This window comes from Melospiza melodia, chromosome 1 (genome assembly GCF_035770615.1).
Source record: "Melospiza melodia melodia isolate bMelMel2 chromosome 1, bMelMel2.pri, whole genome shotgun sequence".
Lineage (NCBI taxonomy): Eukaryota > Metazoa > Chordata > Aves > Passeriformes > Passerellidae > Melospiza > Melospiza melodia.
The window spans coordinates 121,764,735-121,785,920 of record NC_086194.1 but is presented as its reverse complement, the minus strand read 5'-3'; the positions used below and the strand labels follow the sequence as shown (position 1 = coordinate 121,785,920).

General features: G+C 39.7%; 1 protein-coding gene across 10 annotated transcripts in view; it reads right to left on the bottom strand.

Moving 5' to 3' along the window:
- Positions 1-21,186, bottom strand: part of PIEZO2 (piezo type mechanosensitive ion channel component 2) — a 286,361-nt gene that overhangs the window by 7,228 nt on the left and 257,947 nt on the right. For all 10 annotated transcript variants that reach the window (XM_063165966.1, XM_063166019.1, XM_063166001.1 and 7 more), the window contains 12 exons: positions 13,584-13,973; positions 11,967-12,225; positions 11,267-11,449; positions 10,592-10,844; positions 9,719-9,851; positions 9,155-9,302; positions 8,831-9,045; positions 6,957-7,115; positions 5,507-5,654; positions 2,835-3,023; positions 2,315-2,407; positions 1,021-1,193 (listed from right to left, as the gene is read on the bottom strand). In XM_063165966.1, coding sequence (XP_063022036.1) covers positions 1,021-1,193; positions 2,315-2,407; positions 2,835-3,023; positions 5,507-5,654; positions 6,957-7,115; positions 8,831-9,045; positions 9,155-9,302; positions 9,719-9,851; positions 10,592-10,844; positions 11,267-11,449; positions 11,967-12,225; positions 13,584-13,973 — 2,343 coding nt within the window. The remainder of the gene's footprint in view (positions 1-1,020; positions 1,194-2,314; positions 2,408-2,834; positions 3,024-5,506; positions 5,655-6,956; positions 7,116-8,830; positions 9,046-9,154; positions 9,303-9,718; positions 9,852-10,591; positions 10,845-11,266; positions 11,450-11,966; positions 12,226-13,583; positions 13,974-21,186) is intronic.

The following is a 21,186-nucleotide window of genomic DNA, read 5'->3' as shown; positions in this document are numbered from 1 at the left end:
TATGGGCAAACTCAGTAGCAGAACTAAAAATTAATGTGAGGCTCAGAAATGATGGAGTGATGTAATTCACTAGTTAATAGCCACTGATTCTAGGGAAATAAGGGGGCGCGGGGTGGGGGATGTCAACTAAAGTTGCATTAAATTCATTACAAGCCTATTTCTGACTGTGGAAGAACGGAGCCAGCATGTCCAGAGCTCCCACAGCAAATAGACTGACCTGCTTGTTGTGCATAGTCTTTCAACAATCCAGCTTCTACTTCCAAGGAAACATGTAAATATGGAGGGTGCAAAGGAACTTGGATTCCACAGAGTGATGACTTAACTCCAATTTAATCCAGTAATGTACAGGAACCCCATCTGGCAGACAGTAGCCAGCAAATGACCTTGGTGACTGGGTGTGCTCTAGCCTGAGTGCAAAAACTTTATACTCCAGGCTGTCTCTTTCAAGAACTTCATTGTAAAGTCAGTTCACTGGGGCCAAAGAAAGCTTACATGAGCAAAGGTCTTAACAAAATGGATCTGTGCCATTGTTATGGTATTTGCACATAAAAATTGTTGGTGTCACTTCCGGACTCCCTTAATAAGAGGATGAAGAACTTCTGTTTGTATTTCCTCATAGGTTTTCTGCCTTAACTAGGTCTAAGTGAATACACTTTCCATAAATGTTAGCAAGGTTGTTGTTAAGGGCAGTTAATTGGAACATCCCCACCTAAAACTGGATAAAAAATTCTTGCTTTTTCTTCCTTACTGTCAAATCCCATTGAAAATTCCACCTGGACATTTTAAATAATCTATTTGCTAGTGGCTCCACTTCTTTATTTTTTGAGAACTGCAGGCAACAAATGTTTTCATAGGTAACAAAACTGACTTCTCTCTGGCTCTCTCCCTCCTACTCTGTTTTTTTGCTCTGCCATATAGAATTTGCTAAACAACTAAACCAAAAATGCAATGTGGACCTGTTCTACTGAGCTAATGCTTGGCAAATGATCCATCCACCTCATAATAACTGTGTTTAATTACCTCTGAATGGTCCATGAAATAACTAAAGTGAAATCAGCATTTAAGTCTCTAAGTCCCTGTATCATTTTATTTCTGCTGGGAGGGCTGATGGTCCACAAAGAGTTTGAATTTCCCTCCAGGTCTGCTCGAGTTATATCTTCTCTTGCATAGCCCTCTAGAAACTGCAAGGCAGCCTGTAGGTGCAGAAGAGGAAAAGAAAATTTCAGTGCAGTGATATTCACAAGACACAGAACCACATTTCCCTGTCAGACAGATTTTTAAATGTTTGATTAATTGTAAGTGCAGTAGTGTGCACTGATAATTTTCCTCAGGTACCAACTGGGGCTTGAGATAGGAAGGGGAATCAACAAAATATAGCCAAGCTAAAAAGGCAAAACAAAAATGGCCTCATTGTTTGATGGCCATGTTGGCTAAAGCGAGTCTAAGAGTTCATGAAACAAACTCTGTAGAGGCTATTTAAACTCGAGTTAAAATTTTACTCTGTCTTTTGTTAAGTATCTTCCTGCAAAGAAAAGTGTCTGCGAAGGATGAACCAACTAGAACCTCGCAACTTCCAAATGCATCTAGGCTACAATATTAGTGCTACTGTACATGGGCTATGTGGTAGGATCTAAGATCAAATTCTAATATCAAATTCTTTAATGAGCTAGTAGCAAGCACTTCTTTTAAAGTTATATCTGATCAAATGTTAGTTACATTAGCAATACAATAGCTCCTACTAACTACTAGTCCTTTTCCTGTAGAAACCTGTGGAAACTGGGCGTGTTGCTCCATTAAACACTAAGACTGTGCTTAAACGCTTTTTTTTGGACATTTTTATGTCAAAAAATTTCTAGGCTATGCACACTTTCTTTTGACAGCACCACCATTCCCCACTGGAAGGTGAAAGATGTGTGCTCTAGAAAGGAGCATGGGGCTTAAAAGTGCATAAGGCATTGCTTTGTCCCCAGCACATTTTCTTTGGCAGTACACAAACAGCATCACATCTCCTGCCGGTTTGGGTCATTTAGAGGAGAGGATTTTTTTCAGACAACAGGACAATTAGGGTTTCTGCCTTTCAGGATTTTGTGCAAAGATGGCTGCATTAATGGTAGCTTGTCTCACCATAACCCAGCACTGTCCTGACAAATTATGCGTCTGAACTTTTTTTCATGCAAATCCTCTTTATAGAAATACCTTCCAACTGATGACAGTACTGATGACCACTTACAACTACACAAACAAAACTCACAAAAGGCCTCCATGGAAACATGCACACATTTTTAAGAAATGAGGTATTCTACTTTTCACTTACAGTGTTACCCCTATAGCTTCTCATAAAGTCACTGAACTCACTCGGATCCAAACTTTTGAGCTGATTCTGCTGAGCACTCATGGTAAAAATAGGCTGGGAAAAAAAAAAAACACATGCTTATCACATTTACTTCACATTGGCTGCTACATACACAGTCCAGCATCCTGTGCATCACAGTCCAAGACAATTATGGCACTCAATTCAACAAGACAATGTTATAATCTCCTTCCTCTGAGATGCAAGCTGCCTACAATTACCTTATATCCACCATGTGGACCTGTAGGATAATTTATTCAGTTTCCACTGGCAGTAGAGGCTGGTTTTGACTTGAAAATGAGGATAATATATTACATCAGTGATAAACTAACATATCTTTAAACCCAGAAGGGGTCATTTATGGAAGCTTGCCAGGTACCTTGCATAAAGAAGGAGGGTTCAATTGAATGGAAGGAAGAAGAAATGGCACAAGGAAATATAATGCAAAAAACAGAGATTGCTTTTAGTGTTTCTTCTTTTTTACCTGATAACCTCCTAGAGTTATTGTGATTGATACATCTAGAGGCTTGTTGGTGATGCCTGCAACAGATTTGATTAAAGACATGAAGAGCAGTGGGAACCAGACAATACAAATCAGCAAGACGATAATCATGCCACCCATTCCATACTTCACAACTTTCTTTTTCTTCTGGCCTCTTGGTTGGGGATATCTCTGCAAAAGCAAACAGCAGTATGGTAACCTCTCTTCTATCAAGAGATTTGATGGGTGAATATATAATGATCTTAAGGCTTCCCATCTCTTGTGGTAATTTGCTACCCCGTATCACAACAGCTATTTTGAAATTTTTTTTTAGTCAAACCTGCACAGGCACCCAATTTCTGATGGCAACAGAGAGAAGTGACAAGTGAACCCAAAATGTGCATCCAGTGTGAAAAATATTGTAAACCTCTGTGATTTTGATTCTTCACAATCATAAAAAAAGAAGACTTTAGGTAGGATAATTTGATTTTTTTTGTTTAAGTGCTAGCATGAACTCACAAGAACAAAATATAAAATAATAGCTGAAACAGTGATACAACAATTTATTCCAGAAACTGCTATAATGAGGGACCCACTTTCTTGTATTTGCACTTCTGAAAAGTTTTATCACAGAACTCCTTAAGGCAGACTTCCTCTCGCAGGTCTTGAAATGCTGCAAACTGTATATTGTGGCAGATGGGGGGAGCAGGAAAACTGTTTGCCAGCAACTGACATAAACAATCAGTTAAATTTCTGATATTGCACTACCCCCACAATCATTTCACACCTCACTTACAGTATTTCTAAGAGCTCACAGGCTTGATCCAATCTGTTTCTACACTGACTCCAATTAACTAATGTTAAAAATGTTGTTGCTGTTCCTAAAGTCTGGATACTGCTGATGTAACAACCTTCTCTTTCTTAGCTTCTGAGGACAAAATGACCGCTTTTCTTCTCCCTTCAAAGCAAATCACATGGCATGTCTGTTCTGCCTTGCCCATAATTCCTGTCCTCCACTATTTGGCTCATGATTGAATACTCTTAATACTCTCGCCATCCTGTAAAATGTCTTACTTTCACTGTAATTTATTTTGGTGTAATTCTTTTACTGTGGTTTAACTCCACAGAGTTTCGTAGCATATCCTCCATGAATTGCACACCACATGTGCAAAATAAATATGCACTGTACTGCACTGCACCTCAAACACCCCAGGAATCTGGCTTTCAGGAAATTGTTCTTGCTTTGCAACATGAATCCATAAAGCCCTATGAGAATATTACATTTGTAATACAATGCTTTATTTAAAACCAATTATTTACTTTTCAGAAACAGTGTATCAAGTAATTTGTCTCATCCTACAGAATAGTATTTTCATTAAAATATCCTATCAAGATCAGCAGGGGTATTATTATTATTATTATTATTATTATTATTGTTGTTGTTGTTGTTGTTGTTGTTATTGTTATTTGTCTGGAGGATATTAGTTCAGGCATTTCTAATGATGTTACAGAACATCTCAGTGGGACTCTAGCAGTCCAAATACTTAGGCATTCCCCTCAGTGAGAGAGAGAGAACAAAAGTACCTTCAACAATACTTGCAAAGTTGTAACACAGTTAGTTTTCTGTATGGCATTAGAACATACATGCTAGCTTAGACATGGGAATCCTCCCATGTCAGATCTCTGCTACACATCATGTGAATTTTAGCATAAAAATATGCGATGAGATAGACAGTCAAAGTAGAGCTGGGTTATTACTTCCCCAACTCCTGAAGTTCTTCAGAACTCCTTCCATTCATGGCAGAAGTGGGAGTCACAGAGAAAAAACCTATATGCATGATTTGTGTGCACTGTAGCTCGGAGTTAATCTATGTGATATACTTAGAAAGCCATTGCCATTAAGAGACAGGATTATAATAAAAGTAGAAATACGTCAGTAACACTTAAAAGTAAATCCACTTCAATACAGATGTAGAATTTCTGACTGGTTTGGTCACTCTTAAAATAATGTTTAATATATTTTTAAAATTGGCAAAATGAGCAAGCATATGGTTGCAATCTTTATAGCAGTTACAAAGAATCCAGAATTTGCAAGTTTAATTTGAACTGAAGCTTAAATGATTTAAAGAGACTGAAATTTCAGTGAGACAAATGGTGGGTTTATCTGGCCTGCAGTTTAGTTCTGGATGTGCAGGGACTCTCCTGGAATAAAGGAGTCGGCTGAATTCCCTCTATAGTTACATGAACCCAGTGTCCCTACACTGCAGGGCATGAGCTCTTCCTTCTACTGAGCTTTCTCCTCAGCTGCAGCTTCCCTGCTCCTCCAGGTTACTCATTTAGTTGTGTGTGACTGTGGGAATACCAGGACTTCCAACCCCAGCCTTGAAACCCAGGCATGCAATTAAGCCAGCAGGCACATGCTTCTGGAGTTCACGTTAATGGTGGAAAAATCAGAGGGGCACAAAAGAGAAACCGTTTGAAGTTTCATTCACAGCAGCTGCCAACTAACATAAAGTACCCAACAGTCTGGATATTTCTGAACACAAGTGCCAGGCATATCTTCCAACAAACTTTTTGTGGTGGATTCCTCAATTATTTAGGGACTCATGATTATTTCTCTTCCCTCCTGCATGGGGGAAGAGAAGGTCTGAATCACTCATATGGGGTTTCCTTACTTTTTCTGACTCTCGCCAACACTTCAGGATGAATATATGAGCATAGATATCTTCAACACAGATCCAGCTGGAAAGACTGAGAGTGGTGTCAGTCCAAACCCAGTCCATTACTGCTCTCAGCTCAGTCAAAAATGGAACCAGGCGGAACCTGAAGGGAGACCACAGCAGGTAACTTGTCAGAAACAGAGGCATCACATCAAACAAGCACAGCAAGTGTATATATGACAAGAGGGAGAATTAAGACAACACGAAAAGAGCTTAATTGGGGATTCTGTAAACACAAATGCAATCACATCCTGAAATTGCCATAGCTTGTTTTACTCTAGATCTTCTTGCCAGGCCATAAATATGCTTATGCATCATGATGTCCATAATTGTGATTGAGCCCCTGATGGAATAGTACAAGATTTCCTTGATTCCTCTGACCTGGGAGAGGAGCACCTCTTTTCTACAGGATGGTAGGATTCACCTTCTTACACCTTCTTACACCAAGTGTTGCATGGCATCTTTGCAGTAGGTGGGCAGCCCTCTGCTGCATTTGGAACTGGGCTTTGTGCCTCAGGATTAAACAGCAGAAGAAGGTGGGAATCAACAGGAGATCAACGCACAATGAGCAGCTGTTCACTGGGCATCATTCCCTTTCCTAGTCCCATACTTTAAAGAGTATTTCATGTGAGGAAAGCTTTCTTCTGTAACTTTTACTTGGAATGCAAGTAGCCTATACTGCAAATACTGTGAAAAGGCTGAAATGGTTCAATTTTTTTTCTGTGAATTACACATATGCTTCAAACTGACTTAATCACAAGGCCACTGTAACAGTGTAAATGGAGGACGTGGTCTGCTTGTGTAAAACCACCTTTCACTCCGAGGTAATGCTGCACCTGTTCCTTGCCCTAACTCCTGAGAAGTTGCAAATGTGCAACACTTCTCAAAGCAAACATCTTTTCTTTTGTGCTTATTTTTAAGTTCCAATTTCTCAGGTGTGTTGTCTTTCACTCCATTCCTTTCACCTGCTGAGGTACAGCAGGTAGACCTGCTCCAAAGGTCTCTTTGGGATTTGACACCTTACTACTTTTTAGGACTGTAGAACTAATAACATTACCTGTTTTCTTGCACAATATGTAGCCTCTATTTCTGTTCACAAAGGTGATTTCTTAGAAGTGTTAAAAATGTCTATTTATTTCATAGGGTACTGAATGGCTGACTGGCATATCAGGCTTCTGGTTTCAGACCAAGAGATGGAATTTTATGAAGTTTGCCTTCCAGAAATAGATTTTTCTTTTTCTTGTGGACTACAGGGGACATATGGCATATACAGAGAGTGCTGTGCAAAATTTACTGTCTTATTTCCAGCAGTCTGTGAAGAAAAGTCATTAATAACCCCAGCATTTCGCTACAGCAGATCCTTATTACACAAAAGAAAGAAAAAAGGCAGTAAGTCTGTGCTTACCCTTGAAATAAGAACAGGTTGACATAGTTATAACTTTTTGTGAGGAAGTTGCCAAGAACACGAGTTGGATATCCGCAGCGTATCTGATAAGCTGATAAGCCAAAATAAACACATTTCACAAAATACCAGAGCTGGGCAACTGTGTTCTGGCTAAATTTCCTGTAAAGGAAAAGATAAAGGAAAATTATGAGCTTTGTATCTGTGCTCGACCAAATTAGCTTGAAATGGTTTTTTGCTCCTGGCAGTTTCCCCTTCCTGAGGTCCTGTGAAACGGCCTTGGTTACTAATCCCATGGCAGGGTTAAAAGAGTATTGGAAAGAAACTGAATGAAAAAGTCTAAAACCAGCATCCACTGCCACCTCAGGCTCCCTAAAGAGTGAAGGCTTTGGGCAGTGCCCTCTCCTTCCATGCTGAAGGTCCCTTGCTGCCCAACACAGACCAGCCTTCCTCAGCCCTCATGATGGCTCAGCCCTCTGTGAGTCCTGGGCAGGGGCTCAATCAAGGCAGCTTTAGCACCTACTTGTGCTCATGGCAGCACCTTGTACAGGAATTTAAGATGGAATGACCTCTGAAAATATTTTCTGCTTGATTCAAGTCTTATTGCAACAAATAGTTCAGATAGCTCTTCACTTTCTCTTCTCTGGACTGAACTAACCCTCAGCATGTGCCATTCTGGTTGTTATTCAATAGCACAGTGGATCTGCAGCAGATGCCTCATGATGGACAGCATTTGCCAGCCAGCCATAACCCAATATTTTCAATTAAATCCCACAGAAGCATTTTAATTAAGAAATTTGCAAGGAGCTCTAATCGCACTTAGAAGGAATACAGGATGTTTCGGATGCAGATTTGATATTAACAACTTGATATAGATTTCTCAAAAGCACAAAGTCAAAGTTATTTTATTTCCTAACAATTCTCAATGTGCAGTAGATAAGAGATCCATTTGAAAAATAATCTTTTTTTCAAACTTGTGCACAATTGCTACTTCACTTTCTTTTTAGACGAAGTCAGACTTTTCAGTTTCTTTTACACTATAAACCTATTTCTTTTTTCCCAGTAAAATAACTTGACTGTTAATGAAGAGTAAGGTGCCCAGGTGATACACTCAATTTCCATGGACAGCAAAGGGAGTGAGGGAAATTCTTCAAGGCAACTTAAAGTAGGAAAAGGGGAGTTAGCCAAACACTGTGGATGGAACCTTAACACCACTGCACTGCAGACTGCAGTGGTCAGTTTCTTGAGCCATGAAATGTCAAATGAAAAATGAAATGGTAAATAAAAAATGTTAGATTTGGGAGTGAGCCTGACCAGGTATGCAACAAAAAATTTCATGCAGCGGGGTGACTGCCTCTACATAACCTCCAGAGCCAAGTGGCAGGAGCACGGGGAGAGAACTTAGCTCTTCAGAACAGATACATATTTTAGACATTCCTCAGTTTAAGGAGATTTAAATCCATAGTTCACACATTTCAGGAAAGTGCTAAGTTATAAGTTACTCTGAGGGAGACATTTTCTACTCACTCTTCTAAAGCAGCATGCGGCAGTCTTGGGAGCAGGGAATTGGATCAGAGGCCAACATTGTCTCAGCTGAAGGCTCTAATCACTCAATTACAGGCAATTTCTCTTTCACCTGCTTGCATTTTGGCCTAAACTGAGAATATTTCTGTACCTATATAACTAATTCTTCCTCAAACTTACATTGGCCACAGTTACTGCTGTGGAAATGCATTCCAACTTTCTGCTTAGAAATGAGGAAAAAAGGAACTTGATCATGATTCCAAAGCCTAGCTACAAACTTCTCCAATTTAAATACAAAGAACTTGGTAGAGCATCAGTATTCCACCCATATTGTTTCTTTATAAGGCTTATACCTTTCTGTCACTCCAGGCAAGATAAAGAACATCCAGAAATGTATTCCGAAAACAAGGATGACCTGGAAGATGACTTTTCCCATGACAGTCTTTTTGAGGTACAGTGCTCGATCTACCACCATGGTTCCAAACTGAATGAGCACCATCACCAAAAATGCCTCTGGGACCTGGTCCTCTGATAATGAAGAGGTGATATCTGCTGCAGCAGAATGTTTCTGAAAAGCAAAATATAAGGATGGTCAAGGATAAAGGACACTTGCACGATATTTAGCATCTACAAGACGTAAATCCTGCTGAGGATTTACAGATGCCTCTGTGACGTACCCCAAAAGCCCAAAATCCAAACACAATGATGATGAAGTCCACCGTATCTGCGAGGAACATCAGCACGTACACATCAGTCACTGCACTGTAGTCTGGATGAATAAGATTGTAGAAAAACTGTCTGATGGGCATGTACACCTGGAGAGTCCTAAAACAACATAGACCACAATGTGATTTAATAACACATAACTTGCACTGAAGAAAGTAAAGGTTGAGTGTGGTGTTATTAATATTTTTAAAGATATCTAAGATCTACTCTCACAGCCTTCACAGGACTGCAGAGACACCAGACCTTTGTTCTGATTGCTTCTAAACCACTGTATTAGGATTTGTTCAGTAGAAAAATACACAGCCAACCAAGGTCACAAGGGACATTTAACTTTTTTATCAGGCAGATGCTATTTTAACAACTGCTGATTTGTCTGATGTTCAGCTGGTGGGACATCTGTGTACAACAAGCACTTGAATTAACATCAGTAGTAGCCTGCTCCCTTTAAAATGCTGGCTTACTGCTTTACTGTTTGGAACCTCCCCCAGACCCACACAACTCCTCATATTGCTCACTTTTTAATTGTAAAAGCCTTGGCTTTGATCATCTGTTCTCGAAACTTTTCCATGAGAAGCTCTTTTCTAGATTTTTGCTTGATGCTTAACACACTGCTTCCCTTCTGACTGCTGTTCCGTGTACTGGTACTTCCTGGAAAAAAAGGGAGCAAAAGAGAAGTCAATTCAAAAGAAAAGTTTAAATACTAAAGTTGGAAAGTAATGAATCTTGAGACTTCCATTTCATATGACTCCCACATTTGAAAGAAGCTTTGAAATGAATTCTTCTTTTTTTCCCGCAGTATGATAAAATCTTGAGAGCACCCACTAAAGGTTTAATCACCAGCAGATCAAAACTTGATTAATAGCTATAAAAAGAGAAAGCAGACTAGTGATAACAGCAAGTATTTGATTGATCTGACTCAGTCACCTCAATTGGTATTATATATATTTAGGCTACAGTATTCCTGCCCTTTTTACAAGATGGGACATGTAATCTGTTTCAATTTAACTAATAGAAACATTTTCTCAATTCAAGTGTCTACAAATGTAGATATGAAAAATACATGTGCTTTGCATTCCCTCTAGCTGGAGATTATGCTGGACCAGAATTCTGGATCTGGTCGACACTGAGCATTCCAGCATTCCTTTCCCAGCTTTTGGATAATGTCATTTAGAAAACATAATGAATCACAAAGTATGGCTCTCCATTTGAACTTTAGGAAGGCTTGGAGTGTGTTCAAACATGAAGATACATTGGTTCATATCCTATTTCATCACTGAGAAGCAGCAGCATTCAGGAGCTCCTCAGCAACCAACCCAAGGTTTCAGTAGAATGATCCTATGGGAAATGAACATTTGTCCTTCCAATCCCAGAAACGCCGTGACATTTACCTCTCTTAGATCTGTGTGAGGAGAAGCTGGACCTGTGAGAAATCTGGGATATGCTGCTAGAACTCTTCCTCCTGATGGCAGTCTGCTGCTCGGGGAAGTGGACATGGATGGACTCCACAGATGCGGCCAGATTGACAGATTTCAAAGAGGCAGAAGAGCCTCTCCTGCCTCCTGTCAGAGAGAGCTCATCATCAGTATCCTCTTTATTGCTGGAGCTGTCTCCTTTCTCATCTTCATCCCACAATCCATGGCACTAGTAGAAAAACAAGAAGAGAACGTATCAAGCCTGTATTTCTGTCACAGTATTTATCACAGGCATTGCTCAGCTCAGTCACGTGTTCACAAGGGAGAAGACAAATTCAGTGTGCTGGGATTTCATCGAAACATTTGGGTTGCAGAATTTCTTTGAGATCATCAATTCAGCTGTTAACCCAGCACTGCCAAATCCACCACTAAACCATGCACCTCAGTGCCACATCTAAATATCTTTTAAGCATTTCCAGGGATGGTGACTCAACCACTTCCCTGGGCAGCCACTACAAATGCTCAATAACCCTTTCATGGAAAAAAAAAATCCTGATAACCAAATGAATGACTTCTTTATATCACAAGACTGATTTAAAAATTAAAATTAAAAATGAAATATAAATAAGAAACTACCTGAACCCAGATTACCTTTAAAATGGATCTGTGGAAGAATAGAGCAAGAAGCTGAACAAGATCATAGTGCACATAACCCTCTTTCTTCTCAATGCCAATAATATTGGGCGGATGGTAAGGTTTATCCTTTGTGTAATCCACATGTTTATTCCAAGGAAAGAAGCCAAACTGGAAAAAGTATTTGATGACAATGGCCACCTGTTCAGAAACACAACACACTTCTGGTGTTTTATAAGCATGTCAGATATAATAGCCTCATGACAGTAAGAGGGATAAAATATATCTACTTTGTCAGTTTTATGAGAACATAAACAAGCATACTCATTACTACAGAGGCATAACACTTCACATTTCTCCAGTAATAAAGTCAATCAAAATTCAGCAGCAGATGATACTCAGTGGTACTTGAGATATCACAAGCAGTGAATTCTGTTTCTTGATTAACCATTACAAAGCAACAGTTTGCAAATTATCTGTTCTTGTGAGAACTGCTTTACATGCCAGGAAGGATATTGCTCATTGTAATGAAGGAAATAACTAACATGATCTTTCCATACCACAAAAATTTCTGAGGACTTTAGCAAATACTTGTATTATTATGAAGGGCCAAAGGCCCAGCCCAGATCCCAGGGATCAAAACCAGCAAGGAGGCCATGCAAAGATTCCTACTTCAGATTTCTGTGTTTGACATGGGCTTGCAAGACCAGCAGCATACCTCAGTGTAGACAATGGCTGTCATCCAGAAGCGTTTGCTTGGCCGAGGAACAGACAGCATGGCCCACAGGAATATAAGGATGGGAAGCACCAGAGTTATCATGGAGGCAGAGATCATGTGGTTGAGGATGATCACAAAATAGCAAACCATTTCTGACCGGGCCACCAGTGTATTGTACAGGGCATAAATAAGGAGCAAGACTCGAGGCTGACCAACATAGAACTTCTCTGACTCCTCCAACTCGTCATCATGAAACATCCTGTGAGGAGCAGAGTACCACAAATGAACTGAACATGAACTTCACAAGAGCTGCTTTTCAAATTGCTATTTTTCCTTTTGAAAAGTAATAAAATCTTCTGCTCAGTCCAATGGAAGAAAAAAAAAAGGGGGAATTTGATATTATAATCAAATAGCCTGATTCTAAGCTCAGAAAACAAGAATTTCAGAAAAAATAACTAGAAGCACTGTTCTTCTCATTTTTAATTTATTCAGAAAGAGAATCAGCCTGGCCTAAGCACTTTTACAAACATGGCTTTCCTACAGCTGCCCAACCAACACATCTCATGCAAATCATCCAATACTGGTTTGGATTCACATCCCATTTATCAGCACAGATAGGAATTTACAGAAAAACCAGAGGTACATCACCAGACCTATGTTTTGAATTGTCCACGGGCACAAGATTAGAATCATGAAAATACCCATGAACATTGCTTGTGTCCAGTCTTCTATTTATATGACTCAAATAAATATGAATATGAATATGAATATGAATATGAATATGAATATGAATATGAATATGAATATACATTCATAATCCTCTTTGCTTTTCATAAAGTTTTTTGGCCTGGGAAGGAATCTTACTGAAAAGCAAAAATTGCTATGGAAAGCCAGAAGACAAGACACTGCATCTGGCAAAGTCAGATCTATACAGGCTCTCTCTCCAGGTACAGGCAGGCTGAAGGCAGTTCTGTGCTTTAATATCTTGCCCCTGCTTTTGGGGAAGCCCTCTCCAACTAAGCCAGGCCAGAGAGCAGCTGAAGATGTGCAGAGGCACCATCCCCACCTCAGTGCTGGTTGTGCTAGTGAGCACAGTGTCCAAGGGGCAAAGAAGGGAACACCCTCTCCCTTACGAAAGCACCTAGCAAGTTGGTGTCCCTCCATAACCCTCAGCTCCCACTGGCTTGAACAAAAACTGCCAAAGGTCAGAGTTTCCCTTTCAGTAATCCAAAATAATTAAAGGAGAAACATTTTCCCAGATAGCCCTGGAGGAAACTCATTTGAAATCACAGCTGCCTGGAGAAGACCTTTCCACAAAGAATATTGAGAAAAGCCCTTGACCCCAAGACAATTGCAGCACAGAAATTCAATGCTAATGCTAGAATGATTAAATATGGTATATAGGAAGAAAGCAGAGATTCCTTCCAAGATGAATTTGAGTCACTTTAGAAATCTCTAATTAGAACAACTGCACAGGAAATGAGCTTCTTCCCTTAAACCAAACTTAGCACAAGGTCTGTATCAGAAATTTTAGGCTAGTTCTGAAACAAAACCCCAAAGTAATAACAAAATTTTACACACTGTGATCAACAATTTTTCCTGGTTGAGGATTCTTACTTGTTCAGGAGCAGCTCACTAGCTGTGAGCTCATGTGTCAGTGGGGGCAGAATCCTGTCGAGTTTGTCTGTCCGGCTGTCGTCCGGGCTCACCATCATGAGGCTCTTCCCAGCTGAGTCATCTGGGGAGCCAAAGGGAAGGTGTTCAAAGCTGACAGCTTTGCTGTAGGAAGGTGGAGCTTCTGCATTGCTGTCCACTGTGGAGTACAACGGCACATCGGTGTCAGGAGTATATGCAGCTCCTTCTGAATCCAGGCTGTAATCTTCCACCTCCTCTTCCTCCAACCTTGATGCAGAATGAGCTCCTTCTTCTTCATGCTCCCCTTCTACTTCCTCAATGGTTTCTGTGGTTCCCTGACGGGAATAGAGCATGGTGACCTGTGTGGGTTCACTGTTGGAGATGGATGAAGAGAGTCAGCCAAGTTTTACAAGAGTCATGATCAAGAAAAGTTTGCTAATTGTACCTTTATGCAGACAGCTGAGCAACTTCATTGCATTCCCAGGCCTTCAAAGTTCATATGATCTGTTAGAAAAGACATCATCCTGATCTCCTTTTACACAGATGGAACATCTGGCTCCATCTGTTCCCTAAATGACATCCCACTGAACTCAAAGTGATTCACCATCTTTCAGCACCAGCAAGGGGCAAATGAATACTATCAACAAGAGACACTACACTACCTTTTTGAAAGTAGTTTGAACTTTCTAAAGAGAGTCAACACTTGCTATTACATCTATTTAAGATATGCTCCATGGTGAAGGATAGGCAGCCATGGGATTCCTTCTAAACACAGTGCTTTAAACAACCACTGTATGAGTGTTGTACACAACTGGAACATGAACTGAACACACACATATCAACTCTGATTCAAATAAAAGAAGATGTAACTTGCTAGCATGAAGAAATACAAACCAAATTACAAAACTGTTGCAGTAACAGGGTATCTTGCTTACCTTTAGATTGCCCTATATTCTTCAATACAGTCTTCCCTTTTACTTTACCTGCCTGCTTTACTTCTGTATGTACCAATTTCTGGATTCAGCTCTCTGGTGGACTCTGATCAGTTCTTTGCTTGATTCACCTTCCTTACTCTTGGCTTGGCATAGACTCGCAGAATGGTTTGGGTATGAAAGTACCTTAGAAATCATCTAGTTCCAGCTCCCCTGTCATGGGCAGGGACACCTCCCACTAGATCAGGTTGCTCAGAGCCCCATCCAACCTGAACTTGAACAGGGATGCAACATCCATAATTTCTCTGAGCAACCTGTTCTAGTGTCTCACCACCCTCTGAATAAATAATTTCTTCCTAATATCTAATCTAAACTTGCCCTCTTTTAATGCAAAGTCATTTCCCCTTGCCCTATCACTCCATATCCTGTAAAAAGTCCCTCTCCTGCTCTCTTGTAGCCATCCTTTAAATACTAGAAATTCACTCTGTGGTTTCCCCAGAACCTTTTCTTCTCCAGCATGAACAACTCTTTCAGCCTGTCTCCATGGGAGGGGCGCTCCAGCCCTCTGATTGCATTTGTGGCCATTCCTCTAAAGCATTTTTTTACCTCTCCCCTCTCTCTCTTTTAGTCTCATTCCACTCCTTCTCCACGTTAGACAACAGGCACCAATTCAGTGTCTTTGTTGGCTGCATATTCCTGTATCTCAACAAGATAGAGAACAAGATTTCACATAGCTCCTATGACATTAATGGGGCCATAGTTTCACATAAACTATAGTCTTTTAGAGAAAACTGGCATTAGCAAAGCCATCTGGCACTACCATCTTCTGCCAAAATTAAAAATTAGGTTTCCTTTTATTTTTTTTTTCTTTTATGCTGCTTCCAAACTTATTGTGGCTATGTTAGGTCATGTTATTTATAGCAGAGTTTTAATTAGACCATGTAACACTTATGATGATGTGTGTTTGGATGATTAACAGTAGCACTCATACTGGTTAAAATGTACAAATTCAGAGAATCCCTGATTTGAATCTGATTGCCTCAAAAAAATTGTCAAACACTTTCAAAACTGAAAAACAATGATGCAAAATTACATAAAATTTCAGATTTATAATATTTATTAAATTATTGAAACACTGCTTCCCAATGTCATTTAAATCCCTGGCTTTTACCTGCTGAAAAGTGAATTAACAGTTCTGAACAGTTCATTCTCTTGCACTGGATATTAATATTATTTGCTTTTTTGTTATAGCTATTTTCCCTTTCCTAATTCCAATACCTTACTGTAAATCAATGGTAAAGTAATCACAACATATTTCAAAATCTTTCCTGAATGGAAAAAAAAAATTTGAAAAACTGGCACAATGGTGCCTTAGTTTCTAAAATTACATCTCAGTCCATATTTAGGGTAACTGATTAGCTGAGAAACTTAACTTCCAGATTCCAATTTAAGAACAAGTACTGACTCAGTAACTGAAAATAAGACACTTTTTTAGCTGAATAAATACAGCCTGTTTTTATATACTCAGCGTAACGTTGTGGAACAATGTTAAAAATACATGAATTGAGAATGAAAAACCCCCAAAAACCAGAACAAGAAGTGAAACAGCAAATTAATCCTAGATTATGACCCTGACTTTGAATCTCAGACTGTGCCACGACACAGGAGGGAGTAAAGCTTCCTGTAACCATGCAAACCTCTCTGCACACCACGTGTCTGCACACACAGGCCCGTGTACACTGCAGTCACAACAATGGTATGAACAAAGAACAAAGAGTGAACAAAGGAGTGAACAAAGCATGCATGAGTTAAGCACCTTGACACTATACTGCCACTGTCAGCGGATGAGGAGGACATATCCATGCTCTGCATTTTACGAAGCCTAGGTCGAGCGCGCTCACTTGTTTTAGGAACAGAGTCTGGTCCATCTAAATCATCAAGGGTTGACTGCCTTGAGAACAGCATGGTTGCTTCAGTGTAGCAGCTACAGCAGCGCAAACAGTTATAGAGACAGTGTTAAATACAAATGGTGTTATGGTACACATGGTTCAGTCAACAAATATGCTCGCCATGCAGCTAAACACCGACACAGAGAAAAGAGATCCAGAGAGAAGATAAGGATTTGTTTAGAGTCACCAGGGAAACACATTTCTGTGCACAGGTTAGTCATGGTCAATTTCATATAGGGGCTATAGAAGGCAAACTATTCACTATTCAAGCAGATATGGAACCAATATAGTGCTCTACATACTTTCCAGGGGAACAGGCTTATATATGTGAGCAGGTTTTATTTTGTTTGTTTACCCCTGAAATTTTCAGATTCCACAAGGATGTTTTGGGAAGGAACCTCCTCTGTACAAATTTTGTTTTATTATTGATATCCTGTGCTGAACCTTTTTACACAGGTACAAGCCAATTTCCTAAAAGAGCCCTTAAAACTGAGTAGGCTCACACTCCACAAATAGGAAAATAGCTGTCAGACATTGGCTAATCCTCTTTCCAAGCCAAAGAGCCAAATCGGATATGTTACTTAGCCAGTAAATGCATGTCAAATATAACCTGCTCTGCATGGGATGGCTTTTATTTTGATATTTACTAAGAAGCCCTGATGATTCTTTCCAAAAGATTTAATTTATTTCAATCACAGCTTAAAAGTATTTCAAAATTGATAACATGTGCATCTTGAAATAAAGAACAGATGTAATAAACCCTTATCTCCTTTCACTTATCAAATACAACAGGACACCAGAAACATACACAATACATTGAGCATTCATGTGTAACTGGAGAAAAGAAGAACTGGATGAGTTATGAGAAAGAAAGTATATAATTAAATACAAGCATTTAACAGAGCAACAGGAAAGAAGCAAATACATTAATGACATATGGTAGGTAAAAAGATTATTTCTCCTGTAAAAATCTTTGACAAACACAGATGTGGATGAAAAGAGTTGAGTGGTCTGATGTTTTACCACATGCAGTGACCTGCCTGAGTCTCTCAGATACAATGAAAGAAGAAAAGACCCCAGAATTCAGGATTTACACTCTACTTTTCTTCTTTTGACTCCATTTGTATTACACCTGAGCTGTGGCAGCAGGAGATTCGCTTCCTTGGCAAGCATGATGTTTGTCCAGGGGCACAGAGAATTGGGAAAGAGGTCAGAAAGGAAGGGCAATGGCATTTTCCAGGTTCCTTTGGTCTTGCAAGCTTGAAGTGAGAAAAAAAAAATCTGCTGGCATGAAGTTACAGTCTGCAACTACTGACTTTAGAAAAATGGGAAGGAAAAAGCAAAAATATGTGAAGAGAAGAAGCAGTTATTCTTAGGCCTACCCTCACTGATGATCTTTTTTGACAGAATGGCTTTTTTGACTGAGGCTAAAAGCATACCTTGGCCTGTGAACAGAAGAAAAGAATCACCAAGATACCAAAGGTATTGTGAAATATTTTCCTTAACAACAGCCTCAATGGCAGGGGCACCTCTGTCCCGTCAGTTCACGTGGCCAAAATCCCTTTCAAGGGGTTTGCCACTTCATTATTTCTGTGTGTGCACAAAGGCACATGAGGCCCTGCAGACAAAGCCTGGAGGGCTGTCTGCATGGTTATGGTTTATGGCCAGGGGGGACCAGGGGGCCTGCCCTGGAGGTGGGATTCAGCACCTTAGGAGTTCAGCTGCAGCCTGGTGTTACTCACCTGAGGGGCTCTTGAGGGAGGAGGCTTCCCTCTGCCCCTACAAACATGGGATATAGCCAGGCTGTTCTATCTGGGAGGCTTTGGTGCTAAAATATGGGAAAATGGCAGCAAGCAGACAGTACAGTTTTGCAGGTGACCCTTCTGTCTATGCGCTAGGATGTTTTATGCACGTGTCATTTTAGATCTCAAGGGCTGAGTTTATTCTTTTGAAGGGCACACCTAATAATAAGGTGTTGAAGGATTTTAAATGCAGACATAGTTCAAGGGGAACTGTCCGAGGGACTCAAGGAGAGCAGCTGTTTATGTTCACATGCCCACTCATATATTTTCAATGGAAGAAACATATGCCAGCTGCCCTCCCAAGCATGCCAGCTCTGACCTCGCTCCCAGAAAAATCAAAGGAAAAACATCTATTAATCCCAATAGATGAAAACATTTGTCAAGATGAGGGCCTGCAACATTTGGTTTAAAGCTGTTTTAAATGAAGAATGAATCATCAGAGTAATTACTAACTGAGCAGCTGCAATGTGTCCTCAAATATCAGGAGATGTGTGTGAGTTGTCACCTATAGCACAGTCTGTGCATTCTTTATTTGCTTTAGGAGCATGCTCCCAGACATGGAGGAAATGAGAACACCAACAAAGTGAAGAGATTCACACTGAGCAACACTGATGTTGACACAAGTCATTGCTTATGACATAAATTTGATCCTAGCATATCTTTCTAAGTGATTTTTCGAATTTATGTTGGAGACTTTGAGAGTATTAGCTCCTTAAAATCATTCAATGACTACTTATTTTAAATTGAATGCTCATTAGAAGTCCCAAGTTCAAACATTTTATATGTAGTTGATCAGATATCCATTTTAAATAGGGATACATGTATAGCAGAGAAGTTTTTATCCTCAGTGGGTAGGAAATTTTTAAGCTTATGAGCTCCTTTTTGCTAAACAAATTTGCCCTTCACAAAGAGTTTTTTAGCTTAGTGAGTGGGTGAATTACATTTTTTTCTGTTTTTTCCTCTGTTCATGGGTAAATTACTGACTGGTATTATCTGTTTGTTATCTATATTACTACATTCTCCATGACTCCAAGAAAAAATCCCAGCCAATCCCTAACAATCACAGGCCTAAGTTGGACTTTGATCCAGCTCAAACAGGGGTTCTCCTTTCATCCTTCCTTCTGCCTCTAGGCAAAATTACTTCTCCAGTACCCCCTGCCTCAAGCCCTATTCTCCCTTCTAGTGAGGGAAGCACAGATAAAAGGTGGTGCTCTTAAAGACCCCAACAGGGATTGCCTCCTTCAGCTCCTATAAAAGCCTACACAAAGGTAGAGTGAGGAACTGAAATTGTTATTTGTCATTGGCAAAAATGAACACAAACTGCTTAGATAACCTGAAATCTGACTCAGGGCCTGTGTGTAGCTGCTGTTACATAATTGTAAGCAAGACCCCAGAAAAGCAGCCAACTAGTTTTAGTAAGTTCCCTATCATCTTACTGAAATTCACAGGTTTTTTAACTAATAAACAGGTCCTCAGTCAAGTGGAAACAAACTGCAGTAAATGCTCTGCCATGCTAGATCCCAATCCCTTCTGGTGGTGTTGCTCAAAGAGCTTGGTAAAGGAACAGAGTCAGTCCCTTCTCCTGGCCCATATGAACTTTGTGCTTTGCCTGTAGGATACATGAGGGCATTTACACATAAAGAGAAATGAAATATCCTATGAATACCTCATAGTTTCTACTGAGTAGAGAAATGACTGCGAGTAAATGACAGCCCTACTAAAAGAAAAAGAAAGCCCACAAAGGACACTCTATGTAAGTCCTTTCAGAGCTTTAGCCAGGCTAAGAACAACATCCCTCAATTAGACTTATGAGGGTCAGCCCTGAACTTTACAAGAAATTTACAGCTCCTGCAGCTAATCAGGAGGGTTTTTCTCTTTGGCTATCCAGTGTTTACATGTAGTAATTCCTATCCTGAGCACTGAGGATTATTCCATATTTAAATGGAATAGCTTCTGTGCTTCAGCATTCCTGTGTACTTACAGACTTGTTCACTTTACTCAGGGACTGAATGTCCACTACAGAATTTTGTCACTACAGAATTTTTAGTAGTGCAACCAAAGGATAACCAGAACAGAACCCTTCTATCCCTTCCCAGAAGTTCTCCATTGCAACCTGAGATACACAATCACAGGGATGCTTTAGATTTACCCAGTCACTTCTACATTTACTAGAAACAATTACTTAGTTATACAAATTGCCACATGCTCTTGTTTGGGTAATTAAAAAAAAAATCAAGCAATAAACTCATAAGAATTTTAAAACATTTCACCTTTCTGAAAAACAACATAGGCACCTCTGTAATCACTTGAAGATATATGCAAGAGTGCCCCAACAGACAGATGGCATTATCATTCAATCAGCAGACTCATTGTTACTTCCTCTATTATTATAGCAGATGTCCACAATTTGTAATACTCAGTGCAAGAATATTTGATTGTTCATTACCAGAAAGAGAATTTGAGATTAGAGAAATCAGTCATAACTCTGCCTTTGCTATTCCTTTGTTTATAAACCCTGTGACATCTTCAAAGGAAATTGAGATGACAGAAACCCATGTCAAAGATTTAACTTTTTCTGTTGCAAAGCATCACTTCAGAATCACTGAATTCTCTGAGTTTGAAAAGAGATTTCAAATGTGCAAATGTGCTTAAAGCAGGGTGAATAATGGAGGCTTATTCTAAAAAAAACCAAAACAAAGAACAAGTTGAGCTCAACATTGGATACCAACTCATTGAAGAGGCAGAATCTATACAGTAAAATTAAAAGATTTGTTTTTCTTTTTTTATTAATAATTTTGGAATTGGCTTCCTTTTGTTTATGGTTAAAGTTCCTGCTGATGATTGCATAGTAATTATAACTTCTATCTATAGTAATCAGGGTGACCAAAAACTATTTAATGAA